The sequence below is a fragment of the Saccoglossus kowalevskii genome, chromosome 7, assembly GCF_978046115.1.
Source record: "Saccoglossus kowalevskii chromosome 7, keSacKowa6.1, whole genome shotgun sequence".
NCBI classification, from domain to species: Eukaryota; Metazoa; Hemichordata; class Enteropneusta; family Harrimaniidae; genus Saccoglossus; species Saccoglossus kowalevskii.
The window spans coordinates 25,104,680-25,125,958 of NC_140647.1; the positions used below are offsets into that span (position 1 = coordinate 25,104,680).

The following is a 21,279-nucleotide window of genomic DNA, read 5'->3' on the forward strand; positions in this document are numbered from 1 at the left end:
ATAACAAAGACAGCAGACCACAACCTATGAACTGTGAATGTCTGCCATAATGGCTGGTGCTGAACCTTTCAGTTGACTCACACTTTCTAGTTTCCAAAATGTTGATAAAACACAGACATTACTGTCTGTATTTTGTCCTCTCTTGCCTAGTGGCAGTTTGTGGGTCACTGCCTCAGTGCAGATTGGACAGACAATTGAACTTGTCATGCGCCGCATCATACAGTGTTGAATACTATGAAAGCATACAGTCGTGTCAGTGGCGGGAGACAAAGCAGGAAGTAACAAGTCCCAGGTAGTGATACTATACTTTAAGACCCATTAATCTTTATTTGTGTTGATACATTCAACTGTGTCTCTGTCTAATTTGCATGGCCATCAGATTATGTACATAACTGGCTGCATACAACATGTCTGGCCTCACTGTCTATGGAAATAACTACTGTAAAGGCATGCACATGTTCCGGTTGACTTAATTCGAAACAGAAATTGCAATTCAGTAAAAACTGTGTGTAACTGATTGGGTGTGATCTCAGTTGACCTTTGACATATTGCCTGTTGATCATATAGAAAGTGTTGAAACACCGTCTTTTGTTTTCTAGGACACACCCAAACTTATTAGTCATTGTTGTATTACACATTCACATCACAACAATGCTATTTGTATGTAACCTTGGCGTGTGTGCCCTCATTTGATTTTAAATTTGTTTATGCAATTTCAGTAATAGACCATATGGTTATGGCTTCAATCAGGCAATACTAAAAAGAACATTTAATTTTACTTTATAATTATCAAAATGATTCATTATGTATTCTTAATATGCTGCATTAGATACTAAATTAACCGAAATTGTGAAATAGACTGGGAAACCTCTATTTTGTAAAGTCAATGTAAAAGTACATGGGGCTAATGAAATTAGGATTAATAATGTTTATCGTGTTTTGATTAAAATCAAGAAATCCAGTATAAAAAAAATAATGTATTGTGCATGCATTGTATACAGTGTATGGACCCATATTGGATATGGCATATCTCAGCCATCTTTAAACATTTTTGGGTGACTTCTCATGGCTCACTTACATAAATTACTTGCATCAATAACATTTCTGGTTTTCAGAGAATCTTGCAAAAGTTTAATTAATCCATATTACATAGTGTAATTGCTAATATTAAAATTCAGTGAAAAACAAATAATATATTATAACCATGCTTTTGATAACAGCAAAGCCACAGATGTTTTGAACACCTCTTATACCAAGCTTGCATGTAATTTCATAACAACTGCACCATAAAAACTCCATTAATTCATGGCAGTAAAAAAAAAAAATTGTTGTGCTCAATTTTGGATGATTCCATTAATAGTTAAACAAGCATATTTGCCAAATTATAACACTGAGACATGATGATCTGAATTGTCAAATGTGTGAAAAAACTATACATGTAAATACTTTTTTAACAGAAGTGATATATTCTAATTTAATTGTAATAAAAATAGACCATACATGTAGGTACTGGTACTTCTGTATTTCCAATGCAATGTGACGCAAATTTCACTAAAGGCATTATGGCATTTTAAAAGAGTTTTGGCATTACTTTTTTTTTTTACTGAAGTGATACATTGTAATTTAATCATGATAACCAAAATATGTCCTAGGTACTAGTACTTCTGTATTTCCAATGCAATATGATGCATAAGTGCATTATGGCTTTTTGAAGGAGTTTTGGCATCACTTGCAGTATAAAATTTTTTTTTTTTAAAAAGTTGAAACACTTTAATTTAATCATGAAAACCAAAATAAGTCCTAGGTACTTCTGTATATTCAAGGCCTTTCAATATAGTATACATTTTACAATAGTCTGTGACACCTTTTAATTGCCACCTTATACAAAATAAATCTGCATACATTTTTATATTTATATAAATTTTGTGAAAGATTTTCATCAAGCCCTGTAGCCAGGGGGAAATTAAGTTCATTTGGTCCAAAAAATAAACAAGAAAAAGTTAATGTAATCATTTTCAACAAAATAGTCAAATGAAAATATGCTTTGAATGATGCTGTTCAAATTGCACAATTTTCTCTGTTCATCACAGACTTCACACAGACATCTGTGTGGCTTTGAAAGTATGTGTTTATAATTCCTATATTATTGTAACAAGTACTTGGTATAGTTGCAGTAGGACATTCCAAAGTGTACATTTTGTTTGCATTTCCAGAATTGAATTATGATTTTGTTTATCTCTTCTTGTCTTTTATAGCATCCATTTGTCTGTTGTTGCATGCGGTGACCGTGCCAACGAAACTCTGATTATGCTAAAGTCAGCCGTATTATTTACCCGAGCTCCTTTACACTTCCATATATTTGCAGAAGACGAATTACATTCAATTTTTAGAAATAGGGTAAGTTGGTTACATGCACGTAGTTGGTTATATGCAAGTATGTATTTACTGATATCGCTACAGTATGCATGTATACATGTGTTTTCTTTTATTTGTTTGTCTGTCTGTCTGTCTGTTCGTTTGTCTGTCTGTCTGTCTGTTCGTTTGTCTGTCGGTTGACAAATTTTGTTCGAACTAGTGTCAAAGACAACTCATTTAATTATGGCCTACTCCACGTCTATATTGATATTTGGCATGTGTATGAAACATGTCTTCTTCTACACATCAGTTTGTTGTATACTGTAAAATACTTTATTTTCACTTTGAACTTATTTTCACTATTTTACCTAAAGGAGATAATTCAGTGAAAACAAAATCCATTGAAACTATTCCTTTTCCTATATTTTACATTCAACTCATCAAAAATCAGTGAAAATAAATCTCATATAAAACAGCCAAACTGCTTTTTCAGTGAAAATTAATTAATTCCAGCTTAAAATGAATTGTTTTACAGTATTGGGACTAATGTGAAGGTCATTTTGGTGCAGTCCCAGAAGTATTTAAAAGCTAGTAGTTCTGCAATGCTATTACATGTAGTTGAGACTCGTAAAAATAGTAAAATATTCCTTACAAGGCGTTTTGGGTTGGTAGTGGCATACACTAACTTAAATATATATTCAAATATATGCAGACAACAAAACAAAGAATCCTTTGTTATGCTAAGTACATGTAAATGTTTTAGTCTCTGGACAACACAAATTGAACTATAGCAGAAACATATTTGTTGGATGTATTTTAGTGTAAATATTTTACCATATTTATTTTTGTTCTGTTTTATTGCAGCTGGAATTATGGCCATCGAAATACCGAGCTAAAATCAAGTATGACATATACAGTATAACATTCCCACCAGGAGAAAATGCTATGGAGTGGAAAAAATTATTTAAACCTTGTGCTTCTCAGAGATTATTTTTACCAGTAAGTGAAAATAACCATTTGATATAATACCCAACGTAGACCAATATGTCGCATGTTGGTCCATTTCATTTGAATTATTAATAACCCATCGAGCATCAAAGTTGACTTTTCACAAAATATATCCAACATAATTTTTTTCATATTTTTTTTTTTTTAAATTTTGATTAAGACCAAGTAGCATGTTACCTGTAAGACACTTTAGTCCAAAATTCTAAAAAAAATTCTAAAAAAATGCATCACAATTTTGGTGGAAAAATGATGGTGCCCAAAGAGTTAAACATGTCTCAGTCAGTAAAGTTTTTCTATATACTGTAGGAGGCCTATTGTATATTTGATTCACAAGATGTTGGATTTATATGGATTATTTTACCGTAACTCTGTGAAAAATAGCCTGCAAAATGGGCTTGCTATAGACTCGTTCTGTACTGGGCACAGCAGTATTTCATGAGTAAGCATATTCATCTTTTACACATTGTATTTCCCACTAGGATGTCTTAACAGACGTGGACTCCATACTATATGTGGATACTGATGTTCTCTTTCTGTTCCCGTTGGATGAAATCTGGGAGTTCTTCAATAAGTTCAATGCAACGCACGTGGCAGCGATGACGCCAGAGCACGAAACCAAGAGTATTGGCTGGTACAATCGCTTTGCACAGCATCCATACTATGGAGAGACAGGGGTCAATTCTGGTGTAATGTTGATGAATCTAACAAGAATACGAAAGTTTGACTGGACCAAAAAGATTGTTCCATATTACAGACAATACAAACTAAAAATAACCTGGGGTGATCAGGATCTACTTAATATTTTATTTCATTATCATCCAGGTAAGTCCTATTGTCAATCTGATTATCTGATCGATAGAGGATAGAGACTTAAGTCTTTTATAATATACCGTTACATTAGCAAGACAGTAGCTGATAGTGTACAGGGGTGCATCTGACCATTCAAGTCTTGTACGATCGGCAACCAATCAGAACTTATGATACCAGCCACTTTCTAGAGCAACATACTGGGTATTTTGTTTTGGTGAGGCATAATATAATTAGTTGACAAATCCTATTAAGAGAAAAGCAGCTTTAAGCTTGGTGATATGGGACTCGTATGAACAAAGATGGCGACTTTGACTGTTGTGCAGACCGACGAGTACAAACTGAGACGTTACTAAGCTTTAACTAGGTAATTTCTTCGGTGATTGAAATGTATCGAAGGAGTCATCGGGGGTAATTAATGCACGTTTCACCCAGGTCAAAACTCATGACGTCCATTAGAAGAGCGCATTGGATTGTGGGAAAAGGAATGTTTATCAACACAAATGGCACACATGTGTGACTCGATGACCACCACCCTTTAAATGCAGTTTGTATGTTTAATTGGTCAAATGTAGAGGCATGCACACCAGCAGTTATAAAGCAATGATTAAAGAGCATCTACCAACATCAGATTGCTGTAATTCATATACTGTAAAAGACTTTATTTTCGCTTGCAACTAATTTTCATTATTTTTTTTATCTGAAGGAATGATTCAGTGGAAATAAAATCCAGCAAATATACCTTTTTTTCCCCTATATTTCAACTAGTCAAACATCAGTGAAAATCAATTCCATACAAAACAACCAAAAAGTCTTTTCAGCGAAAATTAGTTCCAGCTAAAATAAAGTATTTGACAGTATTGGGGGGTGTGTGTGTGTGTGTGGGGGGGGGGGGGGTGTCTTATGACAGATCACAGAAATCTGTTAAACTTTCAAATACTCTGATTAGCGGTATTCTAGAATCATATACAAGTAATTATGGATATTAATTCATTGTAATTTACATTAATATTAATATCTTGACTACAACTTTCACTAATCTATATTTTTTATTCCCAGAACTACTTTATGTGTATCCATGCGAGTGGAACTATAGACCTGATCACTGCATGTACTCTAGTCTGTGTAAGAGGGCTGAACAAAATGGTATTAAAGTAGTCCATGGCAACAGAGGTGTTTTCCATAACGAAAAACAGATCACATTCAAAGCGGTTTATGATGCTTTAGTCCAGGTTAGTGTAGACTTCGTTAGTCGTTAGTGTCTGTCTGCACCCGTATCTGGGCTGATAACATTGAACCTTTCACACACATCATGTCACATGCGAAAACTTTTTACATACATGGAACTTTATCTTTGATTTATGTATCTCATTCAAAATGGCAGACTGAATAAAGTGTCACAAATACTCCGTCATCTAGATCTCTGAAGTTACTTTGGTGTACTTTTCTCTCAGCCACACTACGGTTAAGTCTTTGCGATTGTGTGCAAAGAATATTTATTCCCCAAATTATTGTTTTGTGATACATGTCTGGAAAAATGCAGCAGAAGTGCGGTCACGTGGTAAAAACTGGCCGTATACCTCATAGTTATTGGAAAATACTGAAATATATCAGAATAAAAAGTGATTTTTGTCTCAATATGTGTTCATTTAGTATGCATTTAGTCTTTATGAAATCCAGGTGCTAAAACAAAGCTATAGAGGTGCCATTCTCGCAACAAATGGCTACCAGTCCCTGCTCTTCTATTCAAGGAGAAGGGGGAATTTTTCAGTTTCAGAATTAGTCACTAAAATCAGAAATTTTGTATTGATACTTTCTTTGGTTTAAAGTACAGAATTTTAGTGGCTTGTCTTTACTCGTATTCTTATATTTGAAGGTCATCATAAGATGCTTCATACTTTAGTTTTTCACTTGAATTTTCCTCCAGATTTAGCAACTTGGAGAGAAAAGGGTCAAAGGTTATTGAAAATCAGGAACGAGCGATTACACATTCAGTTAGTAATAATTTCTTGAATTGTCTTGATATTTGATTTGTATGGTCTTTCTTTCTTTTAGTATCAACTTGGTGAAGATCTGAAGAACCACCTCATAGACCCCTTAACTAATGGATTAATGGCGACAAAATCTACACAGTGTGGGAAACTTTATCATGCCTTTCTAAAAACTATTCTCAAATCTATACTTGATATCAGTTAACGTAATGGTTTGTTGTCTTTAAATCCAGACAATAACAAAGTGCAATTTTAGTAGGTAACACTAAAACGGAACATCTTTATCCTCGTTTGTGTGACCGGGGTTTAATTTCACATGTACACTGCTGCAATGGTATTGAGTAGTTCACTATAAAACATACTCGCTCTCTTAGGAGGACGTGAAAACAAACATTATCGTCAATATTGTCAGTGGTAATTTCAGACAGAACTTTGTGTTTTTAATTTTAATTAATGTTTGGAGACCATCCTTTGTTTGATCTGTGTTTGATGATATAGTTTTACAATTAATAAACAAAGCTTTGTAATTATGTATATTCTTAAGGGGACCAATAATAATATTTTAATGTTCTTATTAAAGTAAAGATTTCAGACAAAGTCAATTTTTACCATCATTCACAGAATCAAACCCATCGTTTTCTTAAGATTTTTGATCAAGACCGGTAAGTCCCGGTAATTGAAAATGGTGTCCATTTGTTTGAAAATTATTACCGCAAAATTGCATGTAGTAGTATTTGTGGTCATAGCAGCTCAAAAAAGTACTTGTAACAAAAGTTCGACTTGTCAACTGAATGACCATGTCACCTTTAAAACTATATATATTGCTGTATTCAATTTGGGACCAATGTCAGACTTTATCTGGTGGTACATATTAATAAGGGGTCGTTTTGATCTAATTTTAATTTGAGTGTTGAGGTAAATAAATAGTGAAAGACATATCAACATTTGAATTTATAAATTCACACTCTTAGAACTACATATATGCAATACAAGTCGCACAGAAACAGTCAGCTGCTAAATTGCCAAGGGAACCATTTCCTGATAGGCTGAAAACAAAATGTGGATGAAATATAGTTTTGGTTTTGATCGCATTTGATTGCTTGTTTGTGATAAGGTATTCGATATAGCAATGACCCGTGACAGTTGACTGAACTGTGTAGTCTACACGATGTTGGTGGGAAACTATACGTTATGTAAAAATGTCCATATAGTATGATTGATTTGGCTAACTAGTTAAAAAATTCAGAAAATTTTAGTGAACTACAAATTATTGATATTTTGTTGAGTAATTCATTACATCAAATAAATGTTGTTAAACTGCACTTTGGCGGCCATTTTGGATTTGAAAATTCATATATTTGAGGTTCATGATTCAAAAACTAAGTATCACAACTTTTTTTTTGTCAAATTTTAGACAGTCACAAAAAATAATTTAGCTAAGTTTCAAGAAATTCCTGTCCCAAAGGTGTAATTGGTCGTAAACGTTCTTAAAAACGATGTTATTGGAGGTGTTGACAACAAGTTTTTTTGATGCCATTGAGTTTTAAAATAAAAATTACTGATTTAAAATTTTTGAACTGATTTACAATATTTTTATTTTATTATAACTGGTAATGAAACCAGTATATACCGGTAGGTGTATATTGATAAGTCAAATAGTTTTATGAATCAAAGCTTGTTGAATTGCTTTTAGATGTGTTGAGATTGATAGACTTTTACAACTTGTTACATGACGTATTTGATGTGACCAATCAAAAAGTGCCTTACAAAGTTACTGTGATTATTACTTATGGAATTTAAATAGTAGGCATCAGATCATTGGTCACCAAATTTCACCAGTTGAATAGATTATACTGTCCTAGATTGTTCCAGTTGTTTTTGAGTGAAGTTAATGTTTACTTCCCAGATTTCTTTTCTGCCATGGTTTTTATGTTCGCATGGTACTTGTGTATGTTTCGTACGATCGTCAAGCATGTATTTGAACTAAAGTTGACAGTCAACAGAGTTGAATGTACCTCTTGTACCAATACATACCTCTGACATAGTGCTGTATTTCTTAATAATTCTTGTGACCAAAGTTTGTTTGAATTCTAATGACATGTTTATTCTTTATAAAATCCATCCAAGGGAGTTTCTTGACGTCAAGAGCATTTCAAGTTCAAAAATGTATTACAGGCCAGGACCATACCTGTAGATTAAATTGACATGTAAAATCTTTATTTTAAAACAATATTGGCAAAATAACCAGCCTCTACTTTTAACAAGTTAACTCTATTTTTTGGTGATTTTATTTTTACTGTAATTTGTTGTTTATGCTCTTATTATTTTAATTAAGTATTTTCTTCTGTTATTTTTCAACACTGCCACTATGTCTTGTAATTTTCTGTACAGTCTTTCATCTATTCCATGGGAAGCTGTATATATGTATATTGCTGTGGGATATTAATAAAAATATTAATCTGCTTTAAAAAAAAAAATCAATTGGCTTATTTGTGTTTGATTTCCAGTAATGAAAAACGTGTATCTGCACTATAAGATGGTGTTTGTTAGTCCCTGGTCAAACAAAGTTCGGAAACAAGGACTTGCATAATTCGGTCTTCGTCCGTCCGTCCGGAGTCGTATTTCAGACCCTGTCGACCAAATCCGTTTATTCTTTGCATGTGCCTAGTTCTTTATCTGATACGCGTGTACATGCAGTGGTTTACTGTTCAATCCAAGACTGCTGACTGGCAGCCATTTTGTTTTTTGAAAATGTGGTATCTTATGCATGCTTTGTCAGATTTTGTTTAAATTTGGTATATACATTGTACATTTTAGATGTCCTAGACAATTTGTTTTACAATCGGATCAAAGATGGCTGACTGGTGGCCATCTTGTTTTTTTCTGGTGGTACATATTAATAAGGGGTCGTTTTGATCTAATTTTAATTTGAGTGTTGAGGTAAATAAATAGTGAAAGACATATCCACATTTGAATTTATAAATTCATACTGCTAGAACTGCATATATGCAATACAAGTCGCACAGAAACAGTCAGCTGCTAAATTGTCAAGGGAACCATTTACTGATGAAATATACATGTAGTTTTGGATTTGATTGCTTGTTTGTGATAAGGTATTCAATATAGCAATGACCCACGACAGTTGACTGAACTACAAATTATTGATATTTTGTTGAGTAATTCATTACATAATTCATTTACGATACTACTATATCTCCAATTTTTCATTCATATTTGGCACATATTCCCGGTACATAATACATATTGGAATCCATGTCAGTTTGTTTCATAATTAGATCATAGATGCTGATTGTTTAACAATTAGATTAAAGATGGCCGAATGCCCGCATTCTTGCTTTTTGACCATATTACTATACTGTAGAATACTTTATTTTCGCTTGAAATTTATCTTCGCTATTTTCGCTGAAGGGATGATTCTGTGAAAATAAAATCCAGCGAATATACGCATGGTACTTGTGTATGTTTCGTACGATCGTCAAGCATGTATTTGAACTAAAGTTGACAGTCAACAGAGTTGAATGTACCTCTTGTACCAATACATACCTCTGACATAGTGCTGTATTTCTTAATAATTCTTGTGACCAAAGTTTGTTTGAATTCTAATGACATGTTTATTCTTTATAAAATCCATCCAAGGGAGTTTCTTGACGTCAAGAGCATTTCAAGTTCAAAAATGTATTACAGGCCAGGACCATACCTGTAGATTAAATTGACATGTAAAATCTTTATTTTAAAACAATATTGGCAAAATAACCAGCCTCTACTTTTAACAAGTTAACTCTATTTTTTGGTGATTTTATTTTTACTGTAATTTGTTGTTTATGCTCTTATTATTTTAATTAAGTATTTTCTTCTGTTATTTTTCAACACTGCCACTATGTCTTGTAATTTTCTGTACAGTCTTTCATCTATTCCATGGGAAGCTGTATATATGTATATTGCTGTGGGATATTAATAAAAATATTAATCTGCTTTAAAAAAAAAAATCAATTGGCTTATTTGTGTTTGATTTCCAGTAATGAAAAACGTGTATCTGCACTATAAGATGGTGTTTGTTAGTCCCTGGTCAAACAAAGTTCGGAAACAAGGACTTGCATAATTCGGTCTTCGTCCGTCCGTCCGGAGTCGTATTTCAGACCCTGTCGACCAAATCCGTTTATTCTTTGCATGTGCCTAGTTCTTTATCTGATACGCGTGTACATGCAGTGGTTTACTGTTCAATCCAAGACTGCTGACTGGCAGCCATTTTGTTTTTTGAAAATGTGGTATCTTATGCATGCTTTGTCAGATTTTGTTTAAATTTGGTATATACATTGTACATTTTAGATGTCCTAGACAATTTGTTTTACAATCGGATCAAAGATGGCTGACTGGTGGCCATCTTGTTTTTTTCTGGTGGTACATATTAATAAGGGGTCGTTTTGATCTAATTTTAATTTGAGTGTTGAGGTAAATAAATAGTGAAAGACATATCCACATTTGAATTTATAAATTCATACTGCTAGAACTGCATATATGCAATACAAGTCGCACAGAAACAGTCAGCTGCTAAATTGTCAAGGGAACCATTTACTGATGAAATATACATGTAGTTTTGGATTTGATTGCTTGTTTGTGATAAGGTATTCAATATAGCAATGACCCACGACAGTTGACTGAACTACAAATTATTGATATTTTGTTGAGTAATTCATTACATAATTCATTTACGATACTACTATATCTCCAATTTTTCATTCATATTTGGCACATATTCCCGGTACATAATACATATTGGAATCCATGTCAGTTTGTTTCATAATTAGATCATAGATGCTGATTGTTTAACAATTAGATTAAAGATGGCCGAATGCCCGCATTCTTGCTTTTTGACCATATTACTATACTGTAGAATACTTTATTTTCGCTTGGAATTTATCTTCGCTTTTTTCGCTGAAGGGATGATTCTGTGAAAATAAAATCCAGCGAATATACTTTTTTTCCTATATTTCACATTAAACTCATCAAAAAACAGTGAAAATAAATTCCATACAAAACGCCCAAAAAGCCTTTTCAGCGAAAATTAATTCCAGCGAAAATAAAGTATTTCACAGTATCTTTGTACATGAGAAATCAGTTTGGATAAAAAAATGCGTAGCATATCCTGTTAAATTTCTGACCATATATTATGATTTTGGAAAAGTCGTTTAATATATTTAATTTCTATTGATACTAGACCAGTCAATTATTCACTTTCGCTTACTAACTGCAATGGGACTATGTAATTTCCAATGACTTGTTAATATTCATATAAATTTAGCGTTTTCCCAAGAAGCATATCTTGTATACACGAGTATAAGACAAACTATTCACATGATTGATCTGTGTTTCCCCCAGGATGCATGGTGGTACTGCCACAGTGCTTTGTTTTTTCTCTACATTTGTCGTTAGGGATTGGTCAGTTACTTCGGCCTAGGGGGGGTTGGTGGATCAGTAGGGGGGGGGTTACCCAGTTTTTGGTTGTGCGAATAGGGGGGGTCACCCTGTTTTTGATATCATGTTTTCCACAATTCACACACGCGCTCATGCATATATTTTATAAAATGTTATTTCAGAACAAACGATAAAAAAGTTAATCGTACAAATGTGTTCTTAATAATAACTATTACCTATATTGCCTATAAATTTGTTGATGCAAAAAGTGTTATAGGCTAAATATTTTGAGGTTAAAGTTGCCAAATAACTAACAGATTATGCAATGCGGCTAGAACCCCAATTATACAGTTAAGTTTTAAACACATCCCAAGTCCATGTGCTGCTGATATCAGATTATTTTATTTAAAGTCTGAAGTCACCATTGTATAAGATATTTACTGGATTTATCCAATTATAACAGGAGACGGAAAGACAACACAGCATTTAGTACAAAGAGCAGTGACAGTTTTTGTTCAGCAAATCAAAACAGTTAAATTTGTGAAAATGCTGATATATAAATGATGAAAAAATAAATAAATATTTTTTTTGTTTTTTTAACTTTTAAATATGCATATTTTGCTCTGTAAAATACCAAAATCCAACACAAATTTAAGCAAAAATCAAAGTTTCCTTTGTTTTCATAAGCACAGATTGTGTTTTGGGTGTAAAGCTTTCCTGGTCTATAAGATATGAAAGATATTTTAAATCCAGCTTGGTTTTCAAAGAGTTCAAACCGCCTAGATTCAAATCCTCTTTTCCTATCTTATAAGGGCGTTTATCAAGTGAGTACTCCACAGCTTTGCTTTTATTTACTATCTTTAGCAGCATAGATTTCCCTCCTTCCTGCAGCCGTTTCTGTAGTCATTTTTTGGCTTTAAGATTCCCCTCCCCTCCTAAGGTCTATTAAATGCAAACGCTAAAAATTATGTCAAAATTATGGCAAACCATGATATTTTCAATGCACATATAATACATTTTGTAATCATGTCAGAGCCAAAACTGTTAATGTTTCTTTGTTTTTTTAGGGGGGGTCAGCATGTTTTAAGTTTTAAAATATAATGTGGGGGGGGGGTCACCCACTTTTTTTTATTTGATAGGGGTGGGTCAACTGAGATTTACAGCTGGCAAAATGGAATCTGCCGACCCCCCCCCCCTAGGCCGAAGTAACTGACCAATCCCTTATTGTGACTGCCACAGTGCTTCATTACCGTACTTATCCGGCTAAGAGCCAATGCCCGGGCAAACCCCCCACCCCTATTTTTTGGCAATTTTCCATGTTCAGGACCCTGGGCTTTTACCCGGATAAATACGGTAGCATCGTTCTAATTGCTGATGTTTTGAAAAATGGATAAATTGCTGAATAATAGTAATAATAATAATAATAATAACTTTATTACACAACTGCACCATCAGTGGGTGCTGTATGGTAAGGATATAGATCAGAAAAAAACAATCACAAATAAACAAAAGTTTCAAAATAGTGTACAGCTATACAGTGAAGGTCAAAAATCTGTGATCGTTTTGTAAATAAACATTTATAAATCAAAACAGAAGTTAGAATTCAAATTGACCACACCAGAACTTGCATTGTTACAGTAGTTTGGAATAGTTATACAAACAATATGCTAATGAGTACAGGAGGAACACTGCATAAAAAACGTAAATTCGCAATTACCGAACGAATCAGACTACCGATGCAACAGAAAACGCCTAAAACGGACACCAGCGAAATCCAGAGCTACAGAACTGCAGCTATACTCAACTCTACTGCCATAGTTTGGTATCTGGTATAAAAAAAATAGGTTGTTACTAGAGTGTTTTCTAGACTACCGTGGTATAAAACTTCAAAATAGAATATACTGTCGTTTGTTCATATTGCAATGCCCCCACCGACGAGCAAACATACCAAGAGTTGAGACATGATGTTTGAGGGCGCAATCACATTATATTTGCTGTACCAGTTTTCTTTTACAAGGTCCTCTCTCTCTTCAGTCAAGACCCCAAGTTGTATTTCATTGCACTCCTTGGATGTATCCCATAATAATTTTGGCGAACGAAGAAATAGAACATCTGTATCTACATACATCGGTTTTATTCAAAATGTTCAGCGAATTGGAAGAAGAAAAAAACAACGCATATGTATACATGTATACATGCCCACTGACAAGAAAAGTTTGTTTGCCAAATTTATTGAATTGACGAGACCTCAACTTGCATCGTGAGAATTGGAAATTATTTTCAAAAGCACTGACAGTGGGTGTTTTGGGCAGCCTGTCTCGACGGTCTAATCCCAGCTCACATTCCCTGTTTCACTGTTTACGAGGAAGACAGTAACAGAGCGCCAACTACCGGCATAAATAATAGTTGTCTTGAGCATGATGCAAACATGTTCTTCCACTTGGGGGCGTCTTCTATGTCGCGATATTGAACAGAATGTACATTGTACGTGATTCGACCACCAACAATATCTGTCCATCTATCAAACTGTGTACGATAAATCAGGTTTGAATATTAGTGTTTTAGAAAACCTGTGCACCGTTTCCAGCATTTAAAATTTGTCACTTTGCCCTAATCTCAAGTTCGTTAATGCATCACACAATAGAAAAAAGACGAATGTACACCATATGCCACAGATTATTTTTCATCCACCATTTGTAATTTATAAAAAGTTTACAAATTTTCACATAGAAATCGTTAATGGCTTGATAAAATTCAGTATATACACGTACCAGTGTTATAACAATATCTAACGTTTTGACTGTCGGATATAATTTATTTGTATTATCTCGACCAAACAATGCATCTTATTGTAATAAGATTAACTACATTGAAAGTACAGTATTTAAAATGTATGTGCAGGCTCGTGGTTACACAGAGCCATAGGAAGTTTGTTGTACGTTTTTGCTATTTAGACAGTTTTGGTCACGTACTGCTGGAATTTTGGAACTTTGCCACTGATGGAACATACTTAAAAACCATGAATTAAATACAATGTAGCTCGAACATAGCACAGTTTTTGTCTTTTTGATTTGGAATGTTCATACTATATGTATAGGGTATATTTGTCTGTAAAAATATCCTGGTTGTTTTTATATCTAATAATAATTTATAATACTAATAATTGTTGAACACACAAATGTTTACAAACACTCTTGTATCTAAACTACAGTAAGTCTAATTGTGTGACATATTCTGGGAAGAGAACCCATCGCATTACCAACAATCCCACATGTACTTTTGTAGATAAACAAGATACCAATATAGTGTGAAAGTTTCACATTAAACTAAACAAAACTTTAGAAGTTATTTATGTTTGGACATTCAATAATTAAACATTAATTTTCATAATCACTCCAGTGGAAATTCCACATACAATGGCTATTACTATTTTGTAATATGTTATTTCAGGAAAATTACACGGAAATTTCAGAAACCAGAATTATTATTTTTAATTGTTTATATACAGTCAATCAAATTATGCAGCACATTCAAAATATTTTTAGTTTTTTCTAGTTCATTGTGTTTGCAATACATGATGGATGTGAGTTCACACAAACCTGCATCTAAACCTTGGGTTGAAATGGAAGATATTTATTTTCCAAAAAAAAATATTTTGTTTTCTTTGACCAGTACGTCTATTTTAATATTGTTCCAGTTGAACTGTAAAAGGTTTTAGACATTTCACGTTGATAGATATTCCCCCACTAGTAAAAACAACACAGCAATGTATTCTGTCGTATTACCGTAGTAAATTTACACTACAGTGTTTTTTTTTAAAAATATTAAGAATTTATTTATAATTATTTTGTAAACATTTCGGATAAAACGCGTGTGAGACATAAAGCCACATATATTTTCCACACCAATGCAAATTTATTCCTAGCCTCAACTTCTCCGTGCACAAAAATGTGATTCAACCATTTCTAGTAGTGACTTGTTATCGATTTTATATCTCAATAATTAGTTATTATGATACCAATGCTTTATTTCCAAATCGAAATCGAAATAACTGTACCTGTTGTTCATGAATGACAGTCAATTATGCAAATGAGTGAGAATACGTCACGATGTCTTGAATACGCAAATATATGCATGGATTAAACAGGATATATAAACCCTAATCCTCAGATTTATTAAACTCGTGTAGTAATTTTGATTTCTTCCTCCATAAGACCAAAGCTTGAAAACAAATAAAATAAAATACACTTATATATATATGCTTTTAATCTATTTAAATGATTAATCATAATATCAATAGTAATATATCAATAAAACTGGACGTGTCATAACTAATTGTGTCACATATGATATACTTTATTTTAAGGCAAATAAATGAAATTACAAATAATAAACGCGAATAGAAATTTTACAGAATACGAATATATAAGAAAATCACCACTAAAACGTGATATACATATATAACACGTAACTCGTGTGGGTATGTTTAAAACAGTGTGGCAATCAAACATTATTATAATGATGAGTGTCACCAAACACAATGGAATACAAATATTTTGGATAAGTATTCTAAAATATATGATTCTATATTATGGAATTAAAAATTTTGTTTTCCACCATTAACATTTCTACTAAACGCAAATCAACCCGCTGAAATATTCACTACATAAAAATACTAAGAATTGTTTACATCATTTGCATAGAAAATCTGATAACCGAATTACGGTTGACATCTAAACAGTAGTAAATAAGTTTTAAATAAAATTAACTACCCAGAATTGAATTATTGATACACATAGTATATAAATGTCAATCGTTTAAGCTTTTCTAGGTCTACCACACACACATGCTGTAGGTAAATCAATCTGTACCGCGTTGTACTGATATATGCCGTTGACACAAGAACTATAGTTTATCTGTAAAACCCATACACTGGATAAGACACGCTCACACTCCCATACCGCGTGCAAACCATTGGGTGGTAATTCTGTGATGCAGTTGTCGCAGTCATAGCAACGAGCCTCCAGTAAAGTTTGTGGATAACGAGTGTAATCTGTGTTCTCTACATTATACCATGGACACGTTGATCTCACGGACTGTGGAGCGCCAGCACCGTATAATATCGGACAGGAAGTATTTGAAGGTGTGCTCTGTGACCCAGTAGGAATCCCGAGACTGAGAGCGTTCGGTGAATATCCACCCAACATTTGACGAAGTTCAGTCTCATTGAGCTCCGAACAGATTGGATTTCCGTTGATGGAAACAAATATTAGAAAAAAAACGAATTGCTGAAACTAAATGCAAACGAGAAACATTAGAATTCACTCGGTTGAAATTAAAAACTTGAAGAAAACAACAACATATTATAGTATATAATATAAATAAACATCCAGATAATGTATTGACTGTAGCTGTTATAGTTACTCTAACGATAACGATTACAACGAGGATTGATTCACATATTTGCGGTAATCACTTTTTGTTGACGTCAAAATAATATCACTGGATTATATATTATTATTCCTGGTGACGTAAATGACAGACATTTAGTTGACAAGGAAGTGTACCACAATGTTAAGTATTTGACAGTCAGTTTTTGATGATTTCAAGCCAATACGTGTGGTAAAAAAAAATGGTTTCAAAGCGCGGTGGTCGTCGCGCAGCGCGTGTTCGAATTTCACGTAAATAAACAATGTATTTTACACGCGTTGTGTACGTCGCTATGAGTCTCATATCGAACAGGACGCGGCACGACGACTGCCGCCCTTTAAATATTAGTCAGTGATTTTATATTAAAGTAACTAACAGTCTTAATTGAGCATTGTGAAAATGAACTTACGTTTGAGAGATTATATAAAACAACATTAGTACTCACCATAATTTTAGAGAAGAATCCCATATTGTCTAATGTTACTGGCGAAGTTACTGACTGAATCTTTGGATCTCGCTGATGCGGGCAACTTCAAGTATAACGTCTCTTCAATCTGTGTTTTGTGCTTTATATCTGGTCTTTTATATTATAGCAATTTAGGAAATTTTCAGAGCTCTAAAAACTGAAGAATGATTTCATGTATTGGATATTGCAGGGGAAGTCCTTTGATTTTTTAACTTGGACGTACCAAGCTGTGCACATTACCCTTATTAGATTAAGGTCAGTGCGTGATGACCTGTAGTCACGTGATTTGAAGCCATGCTATACTTCATAGTGTTAACAATATTACATAAATACTGGCAGTCATAGATAGTTTAGTTTGATATGCATCTACCATTTGTACGTATTGTGCAGTCAGTTGCTATAGAATTGCCAGTATTAGAAAACTAACTCACCAATCCTTTCTGACCTGGATGTTAAAAGATTAAATAGAATCGTACTCGCTGTCCCCGTAGCACATCACTACTATTATAACACACGAGTTATACAAGAAATGATAAAACACAACATATTATTCGTCGACGCATTATTTATTTCAAACATGGAAATATTATTTTTGTTCACACTTACATTTTTGTTTGACTTGAAAACCCATCGACGCATAAAATTAACAGTTGATCTAATATATATTTCATAGGTGGGTTAAGGTGGTTCCGTGGCAGCTATTTATACACAAAGCAGAGCTTTAATGTTACCATGCTGTTATTGCCACTTTTCATCTGCAGCAGAAACAGGAACAGAAATTGACGATCGGAAGAGACATATGCAGGATGTTCGTCGTTATCGTACTGAATTTTAAAAACATGTATAGAAATAAGGTACTAACGGATTTAGGGTACACACGCACGGCGAGTTCATATCTCTGAATCCACCACTCAAAAGGTATCCACTATAATGAAAGTATATGTGAGTGTCGAGATTTACCAGATTTCTAACTTTTCATTTAAGCCGCGATAATTCATCAAAAATGACGTATAAATTAAAAACCAACACTCCATCATTTTAAATCTAAAACACCCAGTCTAACTCTTCTTTAAAGGCCATTGATTTTTTTTAATAATAACATTTAACTATCTTGCCGTACCAAGTACCAATGTCATCGTACTTTGACCGTATTGTGAGTTGAGTTGAAGATCGCTTATACGACTTAATTAAGCCATGATTTCCCTAATAAAAGACATTTTTGCCAGATAGACACATTGTTTCAAATTTAGCCGAAGGGAATCACCCCAATTTAGCAAATGCGAATAACGTCGTGCTATATACATATTGGACACAGAGTTTTCCTAATCACAAAATACTTCCAATATGTAAAGAGGAATTGTGTACAGTGGTACAATTCAATGCGTGATTGCGTTATATTTACAAAACACAGTCGACATTTTAAATATGATATTGTAAAATTGAAAAAAATCGAATTAAGCAACATAGCTTTCTTGTTAGTTGCTATCCTTGAAGTTAGCAGCTTGCTCCTATCCTACTTGTCATCTTTTCTTTGTTTGTTTTTGGTTGGTGCCTTCTCTTTTCTTTTATTTTACTTTGCCCCAGTAATGAAAATGAAATGTAATAGAATGACTGTACCACGGGAATTGGAAATGCTATATGTAAATGAATCCGTCCTTTAAAATGTTATCACTAAATGTATAAAGTGTCATGAATTTGTTTTTGCGTATCTGTTGACCGACTGCGTCTTACGCACATTGACATCCTGTGAAGAAAAGTGAAATGACGAAGGTGTGTCTTTCTTGCGAACCGAACTAACTGACTAACGATGGCAGAGACGAAACCGCGCTTGACGACTAACACCGTTAACAGTATGGCACCGATGTACAACGCTGAAGAGATGAAGACTTCGAAGCCCCTTCGGAAGGAACAGTATCGAATAGGACTGAATAATTAAGAATTGAGCGACATTAAAGACAAGAAGATGAAAGAACGACCCCAGACTAACGCGACGAAAGAAGAAGACGCTATATAGACTTTGAATTTGTATAGAGAACCGCTCACTGGACACTGTAACGGCACTGTAACTCAAGGACGTTGAACTCTTTTCACAATCCCAACACTATTGCTCAGTAATGTAATGTATTGCTTGCCTTTACTATTGTTTTTACTGTTTTTTTGTGATATCGAATTGTATGTTATGTAAGCGCCCAGATCTTTGTTTTGAACTGATATTTAGTGACGTGCGCGGTCCTTTATAACGATTTAAGCGCGCCTCAGTGGACAAGTATTAGCAACACAGTGTTTTGAGTTTTGTGAAGTTTTATGGTGTTTTAATGAGTTTATGAGTACGGAATATGATGGGGAAAGTAATGCCCCAATGAGTTTTTAAGAGTTTTGAGATTTGTCGAGTACAGAGAAATCGACGTTTTAAAAGTTGTTGATGTTTATGTGTTGTTTTCCGGAATACTTCTGACGCTTTTTGAGTTGATAGCACTTTTGTAACGTTTTTTATATCTTTTTGGAATGAGAGGTGGTGCGCTTATATACGTATTGTTTGATAACGCAAGCTTTTGTTCATGATTGACAGGTTTATATGTAACTCAGTAGTTTCGATCGTTTTGCCTTTCCCGTCTTTTTTGCCAGAGGACTAATGTGTTATGATAGCTTTGTCTTTGCATTCCGTTTCCACGCCGTATGACTTGTGTTTAGATTAACGACTTATGAGTTCAGTTGAAGTTTATAAGCGTATATGAAAGGAGTTTGATTAATAGCTTTTTATTCATTGTTTATTAGTTACCGCTTTGCAACGCTTTAACCGAGAGACGCATCCCTGGTAATCACGTGACCATGCTGTCGACTGCAGCGATTGGCTGATCGCTTGGTTACACCGCCACGCCTTAGTTTTTTTTGACCTTTTGATATAGAGTTTGTAACCTTAGTAACGAGAGACAGTGCAGCGAAGGGTTACCTCAGTGAACCGTTTTAAAAAAAGCGGGCCTATTGGTAGCCTTTCCCTTGTTTTTTTATTTACAACCGTTGATATTTGTGACTTTATAACCATTGTATTTAGACTTATAATCAGTTTATTAATCAGTGTGTTTTACTCTTTTGATTTATACCTTTTATTAGTATTGTATTTAACCCATATGACGATGAGTAGATGACGGTATTTTTCCATTTATGAACGTGCAATTCCAGGAGGCATAGCTCAGTTTGAGTGAAGGGATGTGTCATGAATTTGTTTTTGCGTATCTGTTGACCGACTTAATTAGCTGATTATTAGCGAATTGCTGTGTTATGTCTGTGATAGGTATTTTTGATGGTTAAAAACCTTTCACTTAGGTAACCGGGATTCGGTCGTTTTCCACGCTAGACTCACAAAAAACACACACAAGCTCCATTCATGTTCAAAACGATTCTCTGCCAAGTCCCTGGTTTTCACCGGAGACAGCATTAAATCACTCTTTATTTCTTGTCACTCCTTAACCAATTACAATCAGTATAAGAGACTCCAAGGCCTTGCCTTCAAACAAACAACCAATCCCATGAAAGTTTTACACATCATAATCAATTGATTAATCGTCAAGCTATTTAGCAAACCCACTACTATATGTCAACACTAACTAATATTTATGGGGTAATAGTCTTGCACTAACATTCCACAAAGATACCACATTTGTTAGAATCGCAAACAAGATTGGTTTAGGATTATAGCTACTGTACTGTAATCTTAAAAAACTGCAGACTCATAAGATGTTTTTGGCTGATTTCGACTAGCTCGCCATCTGGCCTTGTCATTAACCTTTA

The 21,279-nt window shown here is 33.9% G+C and overlaps 2 protein-coding genes across 2 annotated transcripts in view; one reads left to right on the plus strand and one right to left on the minus strand.

Annotated features, from left to right (window-relative positions):
- Positions 1 to 10,168, plus strand: part of LOC100377710 (glucoside xylosyltransferase 1-like) — a 34,740-nt gene extending 24,572 nt beyond the window's left edge. Inside the window, exons 2-6 of the mRNA XM_085501354.1 lie at positions 2,256 to 2,397; positions 3,220 to 3,354; positions 3,843 to 4,185; positions 5,230 to 5,402; positions 6,226 to 10,168. Coding sequence (XP_085357480.1) covers positions 2,256 to 2,397; positions 3,220 to 3,354; positions 3,843 to 4,185; positions 5,230 to 5,402; positions 6,226 to 6,366 — 934 coding nt within the window. The 3' untranslated portion in view covers positions 6,367 to 10,168. The remainder of the gene's footprint in view (positions 1 to 2,255; positions 2,398 to 3,219; positions 3,355 to 3,842; positions 4,186 to 5,229; positions 5,403 to 6,225) is intronic.
- A 6,243-nt stretch (positions 10,169 to 16,411) lies between these two features.
- On the minus strand, positions 16,412 to 16,801 carry LOC102803474 (interleukin 17-like protein). Its single transcript, XM_006812283.2, has one exon. The coding sequence runs from the start codon at positions 16,799 to 16,801 to the stop codon at positions 16,412 to 16,414; it is 390 nt and encodes a 129-aa protein (XP_006812346.2).
- Positions 16,802 to 21,279: the final 4,478 nt, after the last annotated feature.